The 17,089-nt window shown below is 39.4% G+C and overlaps 3 protein-coding genes across 17 annotated transcripts in view; 2 read left to right on the top strand and 1 right to left on the bottom strand.

Moving 5' to 3' along the window:
• Positions 1-6,421, bottom strand: part of LOC123980285 — a 28,936-nt gene extending 22,515 nt beyond the window's left edge. Inside the window, exons 1-6 of one of the 6 annotated variants that reach the window (XM_046064575.1) lie at positions 6,285-6,421; positions 4,299-5,012; positions 4,081-4,208; positions 2,268-2,467; positions 1,908-2,012; positions 682-777 (exon numbers count right to left, since the gene is read on the bottom strand). In XM_046064575.1, the coding sequence (XP_045920531.1) occupies positions 682-777; positions 1,908-2,012; positions 2,268-2,467; positions 4,081-4,208; positions 4,299-4,990 (1,221 nt within the window). In that variant the 5' untranslated portion in view covers positions 4,991-5,012; positions 6,285-6,421. Of the gene's footprint in view, positions 1-681; positions 778-1,907; positions 2,013-2,267; positions 2,468-4,080; positions 4,209-4,298; positions 5,013-5,503; positions 5,636-6,284 lie in introns of those variants that run through there. The other 5 variants (XM_046064578.1, XM_046064579.1, XM_046064581.1 and 2 more) reach the window with 5 other exon arrangements.
• A 630-nt stretch (positions 6,422-7,051) lies between these two features.
• Positions 7,052-8,953, top strand: nop10 (NOP10 ribonucleoprotein homolog (yeast)). The gene is made up of 2 exons (XM_046064900.1): positions 7,052-7,287; positions 8,533-8,953. Exons 1-2 carry the CDS (start codon positions 7,234-7,236, stop codon positions 8,671-8,673), a joined length of 195 nt encoding a protein of 64 aa, XP_045920856.1. The 5' UTR covers positions 7,052-7,233; the 3' UTR covers positions 8,674-8,953.
• A 1,643-nt stretch (positions 8,954-10,596) lies between these two features.
• Positions 10,597-17,089, top strand: part of LOC123980037 (solute carrier family 12 member 6-like) — a 31,539-nt gene continuing 25,046 nt past the window's right edge. For 2 of the 10 annotated variants that reach the window (XM_046064212.1, XM_046064211.1), the window contains exons 1-2: positions 10,597-10,789; positions 13,663-14,533. In XM_046064212.1, the coding sequence (XP_045920168.1) occupies positions 14,317-14,533 (217 nt within the window). In that variant the 5' untranslated portion in view covers positions 10,597-10,789; positions 13,663-14,316. Of the gene's footprint in view, positions 10,790-10,956; positions 11,527-12,767; positions 12,926-13,662; positions 14,534-17,089 lie in introns of those variants that run through there. The other 8 variants (XM_046064210.1, XM_046064209.1, XM_046064203.1 and 5 more) reach the window with 7 other exon arrangements.

Here is a 17,089-nt window from a genome sequence, read left to right as displayed (position 1 = left end):
TAAGTAGGTCATTTGTGACGCGGACCAGGGCTGTCTCCGTGCTGTGTGCTGCTCGAAAACCGGACTGAAATTTTTCATATATGTTATGGATGTGAAGGTGATTGTGGAGTTGGGCTGCAACAACTTTTTCCAGGACTTTGGACAAAAACGGCAGGTTTGAAATGGGTCTGTAATGAGCCAGGATGTCGGGGTCAAGTGACGGCTTTTTCAGATGGGGGCGGATAACTGCAGTTTTGAGAGCTGGAGGAACCTGACCGGATTTGAGTGACTGGTTGAGGATTGCTGTGATCAATGGACTGATGGCTGTAATGTTGGATTTTAATAATGATGTGGGGAGAGGGTCCAGTGAGCATGTGGAGGATTTCATGCACCTTATGATCCTCTCCACCTCTGTCTGAGAAATGCCTGAGAAAAATGCCTGAGTATGTAGGCTTGAATGCAGGACTTTGGTATTAGACTGCATTTGTTTTAGCTAGGTGTACCTAATAAACTGGAAACTGAGTGTACTTGTTATAGGAAAATGATACTGCAATCAAATACAAAAATATAAAATACGCTGTCAGGAAACACACTTGAAGAGTTTTACCTAACATTCCCTTAATACTCCGTCAACCAAGAGTTGACAAAGTTTGTTAAAGTGACAAATCACAGCCACAAAACCTATTATTATTATTATTTTACCTCTTGCTCAAGTTCCTTTAGTGGGAGAAGGTCAATGGGCTCTGGATCTGAAGAAAGGAGGGAATCCAGGTACTCCGTGTTCAGTGTCGACCCCGCCTGAAAGGAAGAACCATTGCTTAATAAGGTATGTATGTTGGTCTTATCAGTTTCCCCAAACATCTCAGTCATCCAACAGCGTGAAATATAGTGGACCTTTGCTGGAAACAAGATTATATTAAGTCAATGTATTTACAGAGCACATTTAAAAAAACAAAAACAAACGTTGAAAGTGATTTACAGAGAGATTAGATTAATTGATTGATGATTACAAGCAAACACAAACACAGGAATGATGATAAAAACACACACACACACACAGAAAAGAGGATATAAGTAAATTAACAAAATCATAGAATATCTTGATAAAATCACCACACAAACAAAATTGCACAAACAACAAATAAAATAAAAACAAATAAGAACCAGAGTGTGTGAAGGCACGTCTCTATGATCTCGATCACCTTTGGTTTTTAACTGTGTGTGGAATGGAGAGTTGTGATTGGTCACCAGATCTGAGGGGTCGGGAGGTGGAATAGATGTCATATTGTCATGGTTAAAAAGGTTATCATGACAGAAATGCTTTGCCACTTTTGCCTTGAAAACCATTCCGATTCAATGAGAATGAATGCTGTCTTAGAATACTTCATTTGAAAGCTACTCCACTACTAACTAATGTACCTTCAGCACTGATTCTCTGCTCCAAACTCTTGCCAGTGTCTTTACATTCTAGGTAGGTGGGTTTATTGTCACAATTTAACAAGTTATAGAGTGAAGTTGAGTTTTGTAACTCCCTTCTGCTACATAGCAGACAATATATATTAATACGGAATCAATTATAAAAATGGTAAAAAGAAATAAACTATCATCACTGGAGCAGTGCTGAGGATGATAGCTTTGGGGAAAAGCTGCTCTGCAGTCTGGTTGGGTGGCAGCAGAAACTTCTGTATCTCTTCCCCGAAGGCAGCAGGGTGAACAGGCTGTGGCTGGGTGGGTACTGTCCTTTAGTATCCATTGGGCTCTGCGTAGACACCTCACCTCACCGATATCCCTGATGCTCGGGAGATGGGTACCATTGATCTTCTGAGCAGTTTAATCACCCGCAGCAGAGCCCTCTGGTCCTGGGCCGTGCACATCCCATGCCATATTAGGATATTATGACGTGGCATTATGATATTAACACCACTTACCCTTCTGACAAAGACCTCATCGCTGCACAGTTCATCCAGATACTCCAGAAATGAGCTTTTTTCTGCTTCCTTTTCATTCTGTCTGGCCGCCACACGTTCTTGGATCTGAGCGCAGTCAGAAGCAGCAAGATTTAGGCGTTGATGGTGCATTCGTTTTACAGTAGAAACATAACTTTGCACATTGTAGAGTTTTAAAAGTGAAAAAAACATTTGAATTAATAAGTATTTTGTACCAACAAAAACATTTAGTGGATGAAAGACGAAATCTGCTAACCCTACACAAATATTTTTTCTAAAAATAATAATGTTATGGTGTGACATATGCAGAGTAATTTGTGCTAGATTTTATATTATAACAACCTCAGGGCTGAGGGAGTCCATGATTATCATGTATTCTTCAAAGGCGCGTTCTGCCAGAGATTCTTCGTCTAAAGGTGGTAGAGATTCAGGAGAAACCTTGGACTTTGTTGTTTGACAGTTGGTGTTTTCTGCTTGTAGTTTGTCCTTGTCAGGTTTATTCTCGTTCTGCTGTTCTTCTGTGAGGAAAGACAGTGTAGGAACTTTTAAAAAGTAAGAGAAAAGGGACAAAAATGTGAGTTTAACATTTGATTATTTTCAAAAACCATGCCTTTTTCTAAGATCTCGAAATGGGTAATTACTCAAATACTTTGTGCAAAACAAGACAGAGTCTGCAGCCATACTCGCAGCCAGTCTTGGAAGAAGTATTCACATCCTTTACTTCTGTAAAAGTACCAATACAGTAATGCAACAATACTCCATTACTATTGTAGCAGGATTATTGTCTAAACACACATCAAAAGTAAAAGTACTGTTTCTGCACTAAAATATCCCTAGTTGTATATTCTTAAATATGACATTAGATAGTTAATACTGATGCATCATTGTGTTAAAGTTAGGTAGTTTCAGTGGCTCTCAGGATAAATCTGAAGGTTCATGAGATGATCAATGGATGAGGACAGAAGCAGTTCAAACTGTTATTTAAATAAACCATCTGAGAAGTTTAGAAGGGGAATCATTTACTGCAAATAACTCATAGATGTTTGAATTGTGACAAGCGACCCCGACAAGACACTGCTTTTATGTAAGGGGTCACAAGCTAAGAAGGTGGGTAACCACTGCTTTAATCTTTGTGTTGTATTTTATAAGCACATCAAATGTATGTTATGTATTTTTTTTTTAATTGGAAGGTAACCAACATACCTACAGCTGTGTCAGATGTAGGCTATGTAGTGGAAATATTTCCCTCTCAAATGTGTGAGTAGAAGTATTAAGTAGCATAAAGCCAAAATACTTCAATATTGTACTTAATTTCCACCACTGACTGCAGCTCTGTAGGCTATACTTAGACACAGTGGTGCTTTGGGCTAAATGCCAACATCAACAAATGCTAACATGGTCATAAACCAAAGTACTGGACAAATTATAATTATGACCAGATGATGGCGCTAGATAAGAAAAGTTAAGGGATCACAACTTATTACAACAAAAAATTAAAAATTAAAAATAAGGGGTACCAAATGCTATTGCTGTTAAGTTTTTTGTGTTTTGTTCGTTCCTGTTTTATTTTTGAAATTATCTTTCCTGGTGTGTCTTGTGTGACTAAGGCTAAGTTCAGACTGCAGGCGTTAATGCTTGATTCCGATTTCTTCCCCAGATCTGATTTCTTTGTTCACAGTATTGCTTAAATGTGGCCCATATCAGACTTCAGTGGGACTTGTCCGCGGCCTGAAAGCGACCCGCATGTGCAGATCATGAGCCTTCATTCTAAAGAGTAAATGTAGCTTTAATTTAATTATTAAAACCATTTTATGGATCTGCTCTTCCTGGTTGTCAGCGTTCTGCGTCCCATCCCTCGTTTACTCTGTGCTTGACTAATTGTGACAATAGCAAACCACACATAGATGTCAAGATGTCATTTCACACAAAATGCACAAATGTACAACCTCATGGTGGCACTACAGGAAAAGTCATGTGATCGCCAGCAGGATTCATTCTCAGGGGACCATGAATGTCTGTCCTAAATTTCATGGAAATGCGTCCAATAGTTGTTGAGATATTTCAGTCCACCAAAGTGGGGAACCAACCAATTGATAGACCAACATTACCATACCTAGCTTGCATGGCTAAAAATTGACCTGCACAGTCATGTCACCTCCTTGTCCTTTTATCTTTGACCTCTGACCTTCTGACTTGGCCTGCTCTTCGTTCTGATCTCTCCCTGACGCTGCAGACGTTGCGTTTATCTGCTCGCTGACCTGCTGAACTGCTCCTCTCGAGACCCTGAAGTCAGATACATTATTACAGCCAGGATTATGAACTCTCCAGTGTTTATAAATCTGACATCACATTTATCTGCTCTATGTCGCTTACAGGTCGGTGCTGCAGGGCTGATGGACGTGCATCAGCGGACACAAGCACCAGCTGGGATGAACCTCCGGCAGGAGCCAAGAATGAGGAGGTGAATATGGGCTGTAGCATAACTCTGTTGGGCCGCAGATAGGAGCCAACACATAGGGACTAAAACCAAAGCTGGTATTCGCAGTGGAGGCGACGGGGCTCATATTTAGCAAAAAAGAGTTGTGTGGAGAACAGGAAGTAAATATGGTTAAAGTGCTGTCAGTACAGGCTGGGACGTGGGACCTTGGATCTGGTGATAAAGTCTGGAGGTTGAGCGGAGAGAGACTGTCCTGGGCTTGTGTCTGGGGTTCGATGGGCACAGTTAAGCCTGGGATCAGATGTCGCTGGTTTGAGATGCATTGTGTCCAAAACTGTGTGTCCGTTCTTCTTTGATCAGTGTTAGCTATGCTCCGGAGAATTTCTGCAACTGTGGAAGTTCTCTGTGACGCAGATTCATTCATCACATGGTGAGGTCCTGATCGATGAAACTGTCCTCGGCTGATGACTTCACGGCTTATCAAAAGGGATGGCTCTATCAGTCCACGGTTGTCTACATCTTGTGAGGCAGATGTATACGCCGGACGTGGTTGGTGATAGTGTGGGAAGAAATTAGAAGATCCCGGATGAGTGATGATCTCCGGCAGAGAAAACACTGCTGGATCCATCTTTTATCTCTGTTGCTTGTAACTGGAATGTGAGAATAAAAATCAATAGCAATTTGACTTAAACAACAAATATACCATGACAAAAACATGAGCAGTTACTCAGCAAGTCAAAAACCAGATCGAAAATGTTTTCAGCGGTCTGGCAGTATTTCATAATGCTTTCCCATGAACCTTGAGTTTATCTCTTCTCTCTTATCCAGTATGCTCCAGGGCAGAAAAACAACGGTTTTCTTTTCACTGCCTGAGAGCATACTGGAAAAACCAGAGAGACAAAATATATCTGAAAATCCATCAACCTGAAGGACCAGCCAAACCACAACTGCAAGAAATGCTGTAGTATTTATTGACTACGAGATGTAAATAGATAAAGATCAATAAACAGAGCTGAAGAGTGTGGAATATACTTTAATGGACTCTGCACTGCAGTTCCACATACTGAAATAATAAAACTACAGCTTAAAATGTAATGCAAAAAAACAAAACAGAAAACAGTAACACAAGAACATATCGTACTGCACACATCCTACATGTCCACTGCATGAACCCTTGGCCAACTGCACCAGGTCAGGAGCTGTTATGATTGCATCCTTGGATGAGAGCTTGCATTTCAACAGATCCGACTTCATGACAACTGAGCAAACTGACTTTGTTGGCTGATGAAAACTGTATGATAAGGTTTCACAACGGAAGAAAAAACTAATAAGTAGACTTCCATTTGGGATTGTTTTGTCAAGCTATTGGGTTATTTTCAACAGTAAACTTTCATGAATTGTATCATGCATCATCTGATAAATGGAATTTAATGTATCTGCTAATACTATGTAACAGCACACATATCACAACTGTGGTGAAATGACAGAAGTTGCTTTTAAGTGTTAAATGGTGGAACAGTCAGGTTCATTTTGCTCCTGATTTGAACAGTATTTACTATATTTCTTTATTTACACATTTTTAAATGATTAATTGAATTAATTTCTTTTAATACACTGAATACACTATTAAAACACAGCGGGTTTGTGCACATGTCCCTAACAAGATACAACTTAACAAGATAAAACTTACTCACACTGCTGCATTATATTAGCTGACATTTTTTGCATTTCTTTCAACCCTCTCCTATGTGAAATTATAAACTCCCAATGGAATAAACTTTTGGTCATGCAGTCTTAGTTTTTTACACTTATTTCAACATGTCTGTAAACATTTAATGCTAATTGTAATTTATGTAAGTTAAAAGCTACTGTTTCAGTGCAAACAATGTAACTGTTAAATAGTACCCTCTCATTGGGCCTACCTGTCCTGTAAGAGATGATTAGTCTTCAACCGGTACAGTCAGTTTGCATCTGCTGTTTAAAAATAAACTTGATTTGCTTCTTAAAGTCAAAGGTTCTGTGCAGATAAACATTCCAAACTTCATGAAGTCTCATAAATTTAAATTTACTGCAGTTTTTATATACTTCCTAGTTTCCTTTTACAGTATAGATACTACAGTGTATAGTTGGTGCCTGATTCAAATAGCTAATTTGCGGCTGCACAATAACACAGCCAACTTTTAATCCTCATGTGCTCAGTATTATACAGCTATGTTCATAGACAAAACTAAGGTCAGAATTGTTTTATAGTGTTGGAATGTTTATGTAGCAAAATTAATAATTTTTTTTTTAATAATATAAAAGTTAATCAGTATTTTATATCAAACATTTCTCACTGTGTTCTTATGCAGGTGAAAGACACATTGTTAAATTTAATGATATTTTATTTATATAAATGTAATATTTAAAATGCTCCATACTCCATCTATGGCACACGTGATGAGAACTGCCAATATCTCTATTACAACTGGGCAAACTCCATCCTCTGGTGGTGAAGTCCACGACATGTGGCTGAAAGCTCCAGAAGAAATCTGAAAGTGGACCTTGGGTTAAGACCTACTATTTCCAAACTCACGAACGAACCTTCAACCTCAAAATCATTTAAATTTTTTCTCACCTACGATTCTGAAATTCACCTTTGGGATGTTGCGCAACGGGTCATATTAGGAAACCCCATTTCCCAGAATGCTGTGCGGCTCGAATTCTAAACCGGATATCCGTTCTGCTCCCCGAGCGACGAGAAACTTCGCCACACGTGGAGTTCAGAAGAAAAAAAGCGAGTTACCTGCAACCTTTTGAGTCTTTTTCCATATAAAAAAGCTCGTCGGTATATTTTGTATTCTTTTAAGCTATAAAACAATTTTCGTCGAGATGTTTCTGCAGTTTTACCTAAACGAGGCCGGGGACCGAGTCTACACTCTGAAGGTATCGTTAACGTTGTTTACACTCTTCATATGTTTTCCGTGTAAATATACTTTCCTTTTTAAGTAGTTACACTTAAATACAGCTATGCATCGGCTTATGTGTCGAAACAAATCGTGGTTTCTGTATACTAAATCAACGTTGATTCATGTTATTAACTTTAGCTAGCAGCTGGGGGCATGGAAATTAAATATCTTACGTTACTGTTCATTTTAGAATTAAGGGGAGAAATAAAGCTTGTTAAAAATCAAACACAGAAGAAAGGCAATTCAAAGTGCATCGCCAGTGCCATGCTCCTTTCACTTAACCCCTTACGAATGACACTAAGTGTACTAATATTTCTAATTATCTACTTTGTAATCATGCTTTGGGTCAAACGTTTTAGACCTGAGGCAAAACACCTCGACTGAAATATAGACCCACTTTACAAACGTCACAAAAACCAACACATTTTGAAATCAAGCATTGAGCTTTCAGTGATCAAAATAAAAGGTGCGTCAAGACCAATTGGACAAGAGAAACCATGCATACATGTGACACAAAAAAAGACAGCATTAGCCATGGATACACAAAAAGAAGGAAACTACAGTGAAACATAAAAGCTGTTCTTCAAAAGTTGAAATCATGCAAAGGATAAAACTTTCCATTGTGGTCCTTAGCTGCCCAAGACATTTGGGTGTTTACTACATTACTGACTTAAATGGAAGTTATATTATGCAGATTTTAGTTATTGTAGTTGTTTAACAACATGCAGGAGATGAAATTATTTGCTGATAAATTTAGACAATATATTTTAACATTCTGTTTCCAGCTGTTTTTTTACCTCTGTTGTTAATTAAATATCTTTGAGTTTGGACTGTTGGTCTTGACCAAAGCAAGGAAAAGTTCACCTTGGGAATTTGTGGCCTTCTGAAGTTTTATAGACTAGACTTTTAATTAGTTAATCAAAACTTTTGATAGATTAAATGCAAAGGAAAATGTTTGTTGCAGCCCAAATATACAACTACTACAAACATATACTGAAACATTTGTTCATTGCTATTTGTAAAATCGTTATCCACTCTTTCTTAAACTACCACCACAAAGCAGTTGTTCAGTTAGTGAAATTTGAGAATCCTGACATGGTTATGAACCTCAGCAGATCTATTCAATCTAAAAATGCCTTTTATCATGATTTCCTTAATGTTTCCTCGGTACTGGAATGAACAGAACTGTTTTTCTTTATCTTTCCTTCTTTGTCACCAACAGAAGGTTCGTCCTGACGGTCAGCCCACCAGCTCGGCCCACCCGGCCCGGTTCTCCCCAGACGACAAGTTCTCTCGACACCGGGTGACGGTGAAGAAACGCTTCAACCTTCTGCTCACCCAGCAGCCCAGGCCTGTTCTGTGAGAGAGAGAGTGAGGCGAGCCATGGATGGAGGTCAGACCAATAAATGGAGGGATGAAGGTGAAGCAGAGGACTATAAAGCAAAAAAACACATTCAGGATCCCAAATTATAAAAGTGCAGCCAGGACTTGTCTTCAGTTTCACCCAAAGCTCCTGGTGTTCCGGTGTTGAATATCAGCTGTCGTTGATGTTAAGGGTCGTCTTTTTACGTACCCTAATTTGTTGACCGTCATTTAAGTTTATAATTTTGTTTTCATGCTGAATAAATGTTTGGTTGATGGTTTGCAGTGTGTTGCCTGTGTGTGAAACTGAGATGGATGGACAAATTTAAAGAAGAATAAATGAGTTGATAAAATATTGATGCATGTATACTCCATACAGAGTGTGAGGGGTCAGTGGATGGTTTGAGTATAAAAATTATGTGAATCATTATGCTATGGCCTTCAGTCACCAGATCTCAACCCAAATGAACCCCTTGAGGCAATTTCCCACCTTTGCGTTACACTGTCCTCTCCCATCATCCTGAAAACATCAAATGAAAGAATGTTTTGTTAGGAAAGGGGTTACTTTTAGGTTTCCTGTCTCCTTATGAAATGAAACCTGTGAAAATATACTGTATTGTTAGGTCTTGTCCATGAGTTGTAGGAGGATGCAATTGTCTGTCATGATCAAAGTCAAAATCAGATTTTTATGATTAAAGCGGGAAATTTTGCTGCTATATTTAGAAAGCCTGAATATCTTCTGATGAATGTTGACTTCCAAGAATTTCCCCACCCGAGTAATGTCATGTATGAGTCAGATTTGAGGAAGCTTTTGCACACGTGATTTGCTGATCCTGCAGGGGGAGGAAAAACTTTACTAAAAAACAGTGGAATATTAAATTGTGACTTTCAGGTAAACTGCAGCCAATGCTTTCAAACAAACCAGTGCAGGAAAAACTCTCAAACTAAAAGGAACACATACATAATACTTTTATGCTTAGGTTCTGTGGTTGTGACACTGGTGGAAGAACTCAAATCCTTTACTTGAGTAAAAATACCAATTTAAACATACTCCATTACAAGTAAAAGTCCTGCATTCCCTACTTAGGTAAAACTACATCAGCAAAATATACTCTTAAGTACTACTGCCAAAAAACAGCCATAGTGACTGACTCACCCGCTTGAGCTACTGCTAAACTACTTCAGCTGCACACTGTATGATAGGTAAGATGGTCCACAATTCAGTCGTTTAGATCATTTTATGGAAACGAGCAGCAAAGTTATTAATTTTGATTTACTGGCATGAATTAAAAGGAAAGAAAGGAATTAAAAGGCCTGTCCCTGATATAGGCAGGGTGAGTTCAGTGATTTAAGCAAATAAGGGCTATTAGTTGAAGTTTTACCTGAGTAATGTTGAGGTGACACTATTTTGTACTATTAATCTGCTTTAACTTCATATTTCTATTCAAATTGATTTTTATGTCACCAGAACGATTATAAAATGTTTTAAAAAGAAACGGTGATAACTTTGAATCAGAATCTCTTCTGGTTCCATAACAATGCCTGTTTTCTCTTGTTGCAAAGAATAATATTGTTTCCCCTTGGTCTCATTTTCCCATAATCCTTGCCAAGGTCAAACTGCACTGAAATAGTGTTGCTGGTTTGAGTCAATCAATGGTTTTGTTGGGGTTGAATTTATTATAAAATGCGCTACTTTGGCTCTGATTGCTGCCTCTCTCTGTCTGTAATCACCACTCTGTTGTCTTGCTTAATGTAATTAGTAATTTATTTTCATTTCAAAATCATTCCGAAACACCCCTTGCCATTTCATTCCCTTCAACTCCAGCACGCCCAGGGACCTTGCAACAGAGCCAATCAAGCTCTCATCTTTTAAAGACTACACATCCCATCCAGCTTTGAGCGCTGGTTCGTCGTCACGCATGCGCCAACGGTCACTACGGCAAGGGAAACGGGACCAGTCAGTCGCACTCGCGTGTTTTTCTTTTTTCTTACGTTGAGTCGGTTGGACAAAAAGAAAAAGTGCCGAGAAAAACCGGGCAGAGGATCCAAATCTTTACCAGATGTGACTGAAAAACAGCCATATGGTGGATACGTCCTTTGAAGGAAACTTGAGCCAGGTATGCGCTTTACGTGACTAATATGTGGTGTTTGAAAATATCAGCGGGCAGTTGACGCTGTCAGTGAGAGAGAGGGCTGGATGAGTTAATCAGCGGCATGGCTAGCCTCGGGCTAACGTTAGCTGCGGCTAGCTGCACCCAGAGTAGAGAAACAGCCAGCGACCAACTCACCCGATACACCCTCCCTCCGTGTAGCTTACCCAAGTGATGGCTCTGTGCTCTTCGCTATACGCCGCTTGATATAAACGACAGTCACAACTTTGTCAAGAACAGGCTAATTACTCTTTTATACCAGTTTATCCCAAAGGGACTGCGCGCCTTTCTGATTTCAGCCGGTGATAAATGCGTTTTATTTGAACCATGAAACTGCAGCTGCCGCATACCTTTTGTCATGAAAATACTATCCACGGGTTAGGTCGAGACAACATCTGCTCATACTTGTATTATAACGCCGGCTCTCTCTCTCTCTCTCTGTGTGTCTGTGTGCATTAATATCGGGAGGTGACCGGTTCAAGCCAGAATTATAGCTAGCTTAATTGGCTTACAGTAGCAGCTGAGTGGCGGTTAGCAGCCGAGCATCGCAGCATCCACTGGGCTTTCCTTAAGTTGCTGGTTGGGACTAATTAAGAGGATGGTTATCCTAATTGATAAAGGCGTGTTGTTTGGCTGTACGCGTGCCTCTGGATCATATTGAGTGCACCCCTCCGCCCCCACCTTGTCTGAGATCTGGCAGCTGGGTAAGTTAAGAGAGCAGGACAACATTAGCTCCTTATTTCCACTCGGTACTTCGGGCTGGACAATAAAACATTCATAACTATCGCAATATAACGTTAATTTTCCTCAAAAACAATATAATACATGTTTAATAAATATTTGATTGAATTCATTTGAATCACGAACGAATTAGCACTTTATTTTTTTTAAATTAAGATGTTAATTTTGTTGAGGAAAAGGGACTGAAAAAAAGGATTTTACATAATTTTGTAATTGTTTTGACCTCAGATTTATTAAGTGATCCAGTTGTTTGGCATCAAGTGTTTGTTCTGACCATAAAGAAGTTTAAAACCACACTTAATAATAAGTTCGTTTGTTTTTTCAACATCAACTTAGGAGCAAAAATCAGCCTTTAAACTTGAAGAAATAATGATTTCACATTTATTGTGATAATGATCAATATCGAATTATATGAAATTTTTTATTGTGATAACTTTTTTGGGCCACATCGCCCAGCCTTATTATAGCTGCAAAAATATTTTAGGTATAAGTTCTTGTGCTTTGATGCCATATTTAAAATTAGGGGCTGGCGATTCCCCTCTGATACTTATGCTGGAAATGTTTTAACTCGGTGTTAAATGACAGTCCAACAGGTAAAGTTACAGACATTTAATGATCATTCAATCAACTTTATTTCAGACACGTAGGTCCATATTATATGTTAAACACAGATAAAACTTTAGAGAGTTCATAAAAAACCTATATCATTGATAGTGTTTGAATAATATGTAAATTATCCCAAAAGTCCCCGGTGGAAAGGCAGTTGTTAGTGGTATAGCATATTTGTGTAATTGAACAGAAAAACAGTCCTGTAAGATGCAAAAATAACAGTAAAAAAATAAATAACGAAATCTGAGCTCAGTTTCCAGGAAGAAGAACAAAATGTTCTGCACCTCGCTGTGCTCTAATATTACTATTTCGACCGAAAGTGGACAGAAAGTGAAAACTTAAGGTTTTGTAGTTGCCAAATCTGCTGTTATAGCACATAAGTAACGAGAATAAGGTGCAAATGTCTGCGGTAAAAAAAGAAGCACCCTTGCCTCTGTATAACAAGAGGAAGTAATCTGTGTCAGTGTATTGATTACATACTATGGTACATTACATTTACATTTATTCATTTAGCTGACGCTTTTATCCAAAGCGACTTACAATTGCTATACATTTCAGAGGTCGCAAGCCTCTTGGAGAAGAGCCCGGATTCAAGCATTTCTCTCTTCCTTTATCGTTGCTGTCTCTCCTCTGCCCATCTCTGAACGTGGACAGACAAAGCGTGTGAGGTGTGCAGCTTTAGAAAACAAGGACATGTGCCGTGTCTCTGCATGCAGAGGGAGAGAAAACAGCCAGCAGCTACCAGCACAACCGGTTGGAACTGCTCTCCTTTTAATAATTAAATTATGAACTGGGTTAAGAGAACCGCTATACCCACCTGTCATGTCATTTCTTTTCCCAAGAGGCAGGAGTACATTGCATTGTTGACTTTATACATAGTGTGCCTTGCAGGTACGAACAGTGTGGTTTGTACTGGTTATTGTTTTACAGCTCCTTCATTTAGAGTGATGTCATGTTGATGAGGAAGGATCATTTTTCCAGACTTATTTTAACTTGCATAAGTCACTAGAAAGATGCATGAACATCCATTGAGTGCATAAGAGAAACAATTAATATTGATCAGAAGTGAATAAAATAAATCTAGTGTGTAATATCCAGAGTAGTCACTTTTTAATGACCTTTTACTTTGTAGAAAGGCATGTTGAAGCCTGCTGATTTTACAGAGCAAGCTTTGTAAAACCGTGTGAAACTGATTATCTTTTAAGTAAACACATTCCACAAATGCTGTTTGGAGATAACTATTACAGCTATGAGCTTTGGTCAAAATCTGAAAAACAGACTACATTTATATAAAGATAAGGGCACCATTTGCTAAATCAAATGTAGCTTACTTATATTTTAAGACGCTGTTTGCTGTATAAACTCATGTCTGAATTTTCTTTCTCTCTCTATCTTACTCATTTCCCTCCCATCATCTTCCTTTCTGTGCTGATGACTTTTCCACCCTGGCATCCCCGACCCTCGCTGTGACCGCTGATGGGTGCTATCAGTAGAAGGGCATTTTTTATCTCCAGTGTGCACGGCAGAAATATTTTAGTTGTTTACTTGAGAGACGGCACAGAGAAAGACGAGTATAACACACTGCTATACTGAGCCACAGTCCTGATCCATAGGGACCAAGACATAGTGGAGGTAGAAAAGATACTGTACAAAGAGCAGAAACATTATTTCAGTGCTGTCTGATGGGAAGATGGGGGAAAAATATAGCTTGAAATTACAAGAATAAAAAGCCTAATTTCTTTGTGTATGTATGCTTCTCATCTCCAATAGCTGACTGAAACCAGTAAACTACACGTTCACACATCTATAGTAAAGGAATTTGGACTTGTGTGTCACTCCCTATTATAAATTCACCATATTTTAAACAGAATCAGAAAGATTAGTGACACAGGAAGAGGCCTGTTGTTGTAGTTTCTCCTTCACATGCCTGCTGGCAGCCAACCACTTTGCTTCAATGGAGAATTGCAGCAGCAAAAGAACAAATTGTAGAGGCCGCCCTTACCTCAGCATCACCTGGGAGATAGCCTAGCTTAGCGCAGCCCCGCTAGCTAGTCCGTGACCCCTCCCCAACCCCGTCTCTCTCCCTCTGTGTCACACACAACACCCCTGCCTTCCCCCTTATACTTTTTCCCAAGCAAGTTGACATGGCATCCGTGCGCTTCACGGTGACACCCACCAAGGCGGAGGACCTCCCGGGGCTGTCCGACACGTCGCCTGACATCAGCTCCCGCTCCGGCGCCCGCGTGCGCTTTGGCTCCAGGGAGAGCGTCAATCGAAGTGACCCGCTCAGCGATGCATCGGGAGGCGGGACAGGAGGAGGAGGAGGGGGCGACACGTCGGAGCTCAGCAGTGTGGATCAAGGTGAAGAACACATCCCATCCCACAACACATCTCATAAAGCGTTTTCACACTTTTAATAGAAACAGACTGATTGAAGTGGAGAAATAAAAGCCAGACCACACAGCTAGTCTGCACACCAACCTGTCACTCTGTTGTGTCTAATCCCACTTCTTACGTTGCTACAGACAGTGTGTTATCCATATGTTTGGGAGATGTCAGCGAGCCACTCCTCCATCATGACACGTTGGCTCAGAGAAAAACATGTAATGTCACGCCTTCCTGAACTTATCCTGACAAAATCCTCCATTTAGCAAAAGGCAATTGCAGTTGGGGAAAAATCCCCCTGGAAACTTGAAACAAGAATGCGTTGTTGCATCTGCTTTTAGATCTTTTGGGTCTTATGTCAGATTGTTGACGCCTTTCTACTCTTTTCGACCGCTCAAAGCGCTTTTACACTGCATTCACCATTCACACACTGAGCCTAAGTGCTCAAACAGAAACTAACATTCATACACTGGCGGAACAGCTGCCAGGGGCAATTCGGGGTTCAGTATCTTGCCCAAGGACCCTATTAACAGCCAACCCGCTCTACCTCCTGAGCCACAGCCACCCAAATTAATGCTACTATATTAACATGCAATATTGTTGGTGAGAAATGACGAGACTAAAATATATGTCATAAAATCAAAACGTTAATAAAATCTTTCTTTTTGTCAGTATAATGAGGAGACAAAATACTACAGGCCACATTTTGTCCCTCTAAAGTTTAACTCAAGCAGTGTGTTCATTGAGCGGTATTATTTTCTTCCTGCGCTTTGAATGCTGGCCAACCGGGGCGACGCCTGGTGCGTGAAGAAAACATTACTGTACTGTGGAGCATGTGAACTCTGGTGATGAACACAACATGCTCGGGAGAAAGAGGTGCTTAAATATTTGGACAAAAAAACAGAGGGCCTAATTATATCGGATGGCAAGCAATGTGGTTATAAAAGTTTTGGGGAAAAACACTACGAACTTGAAGCGGCATGCCAAGGCTAACCACCTGGGAATTGAGTTAAGTTAATGTCTCCTTTGCAATAAAAATGAGAACAAAGCTAGCATTCAAATTTTACAAAACAATTTATCTATATGTGAGATGAGTGAAATAAAAACTAAAATGATAAATATCTATTTTGGTTAGAGCAGATTGATCAAAATGCTAATCAAAATTATGCTAATGAGTTAGAAAAGACTAAAATGATTAATGACTAAAACTAGACTAAAATACTTTTGATTTTCTTTTGACTAAAATACAAAGACTTTTATTCAACTAAAACTTGATTTAAGAAATAGTACACAGTGGACTAAATATGACAAAAACTGACACAGGACTAAGACTAAATTGTAAAATGGCTGACAAAATTAACACTATTCGAAACCGCCTACTATACTAGTAGTATGTACCGATTTGGCCCAGATGTAGTATGCAAACAAAAGCAAAATCTGCAGTATGCCAAAAATACCCAGATGGCGTACTGATTCGGGAGAAATTCTCCAGGATGCATCAGACCAGTCTACCTCGCATGTTGTGGCCCATAATGCAAAGCGCTAGACCTGTAACAACAACAACCCGTCTTTTCTTTAGAGGACAACAACAGAACTTGTTTTACAATTTTCATAGGCTGTTTCATCACTAAATCCACTTCTAACAAGTTTTGAGGCGAGAAATCAACTGTGTAGATTTTAAATATCGGCATTTTTAGGGAAATTGTTGACAAATCGAGAATGTGCTCGAACGTTTGTGGCAGGGTTAGCTAACGAGCCGCCCAGTCAGCTCACGGAGCCCCCTGGTCCTCACGCCAGCTCACGGATCTCACAGCCACACAGACCTCTGCAGCTAACGCAGCAGATGAGTCCAGCAACAACTTGAGAGGAAAGACCCGCAGCTGTGAGACCGTTTAAATGTTCGTACCGCTGTTATTCTGTCATTACTTTCTGAGAAATGTTTTAACGTTAAATAAAGATTTGTGTAACTTAAAAGCACTTTGATTAAAAAAAACCAAAACAATAATAGTGGAATGAAATGGGACTGTTGTCGCTTTATTATTATCATTATTCTAAATAGACATTTTTAGTGTAATGTTACAGTTGTGGTTATAGCACTTGCTTTTTATTTGCTCTTATTTTATATAATTCTTATTTATGCACCAATATACCGAAGCAAACATCTGCTACAGATCAGCTGCAGCCTTGTTCTCATAAATAAGATTTTAAAAAAAGAATGAGTTTTAAGTGTACTTACATTTATATTCGTCTTATTGTTCCGATTTTGAAAACCGGAAACTAGCAAAGCCTGGTGTAGCATGCTGCAAAATAAATCTATTTAACAGTTTCATACTACATACTATACCTCATACAGTATGCAGTATACAGTACATACTAAATACTGCTGTTGGCAGTAGTATGTAGTAGGCGGTTCTGATTACAGCCTAATTGTAGGTTTTGTAAGGGTGTTTGGCCCATTCACCAACACAGTCAGCAGTAGAAGCAGCAGTAGTGGGTGTGACACAAGACTCACGAAAAAACCAATCACAGTGT

The sequence above is a fragment of the Micropterus dolomieu genome, linkage group LG12 (genome assembly GCF_021292245.1).
Source record: "Micropterus dolomieu isolate WLL.071019.BEF.003 ecotype Adirondacks linkage group LG12, ASM2129224v1, whole genome shotgun sequence".
Lineage (NCBI taxonomy): Eukaryota > Metazoa > Chordata > Actinopteri > Centrarchiformes > Centrarchidae > Micropterus > Micropterus dolomieu.
This window is presented reverse-complemented; position numbering and strand designations above follow the sequence as displayed.

Coding starts and splice junctions, on each gene's coding strand:
- nop10 (XM_046064900.1), top strand. CDS start 7,234: ATGTTTCTGCAGTTTTACCTAAACGAGGCCGGGGACCGAGTCTACACT. Junction 7,288..8,532: donor ACCGAGTCTACACTCTGAAG/GTATCGTTAACG, acceptor TGTCACCAACAG/AAGGTTCGTCCTGACGGTCA.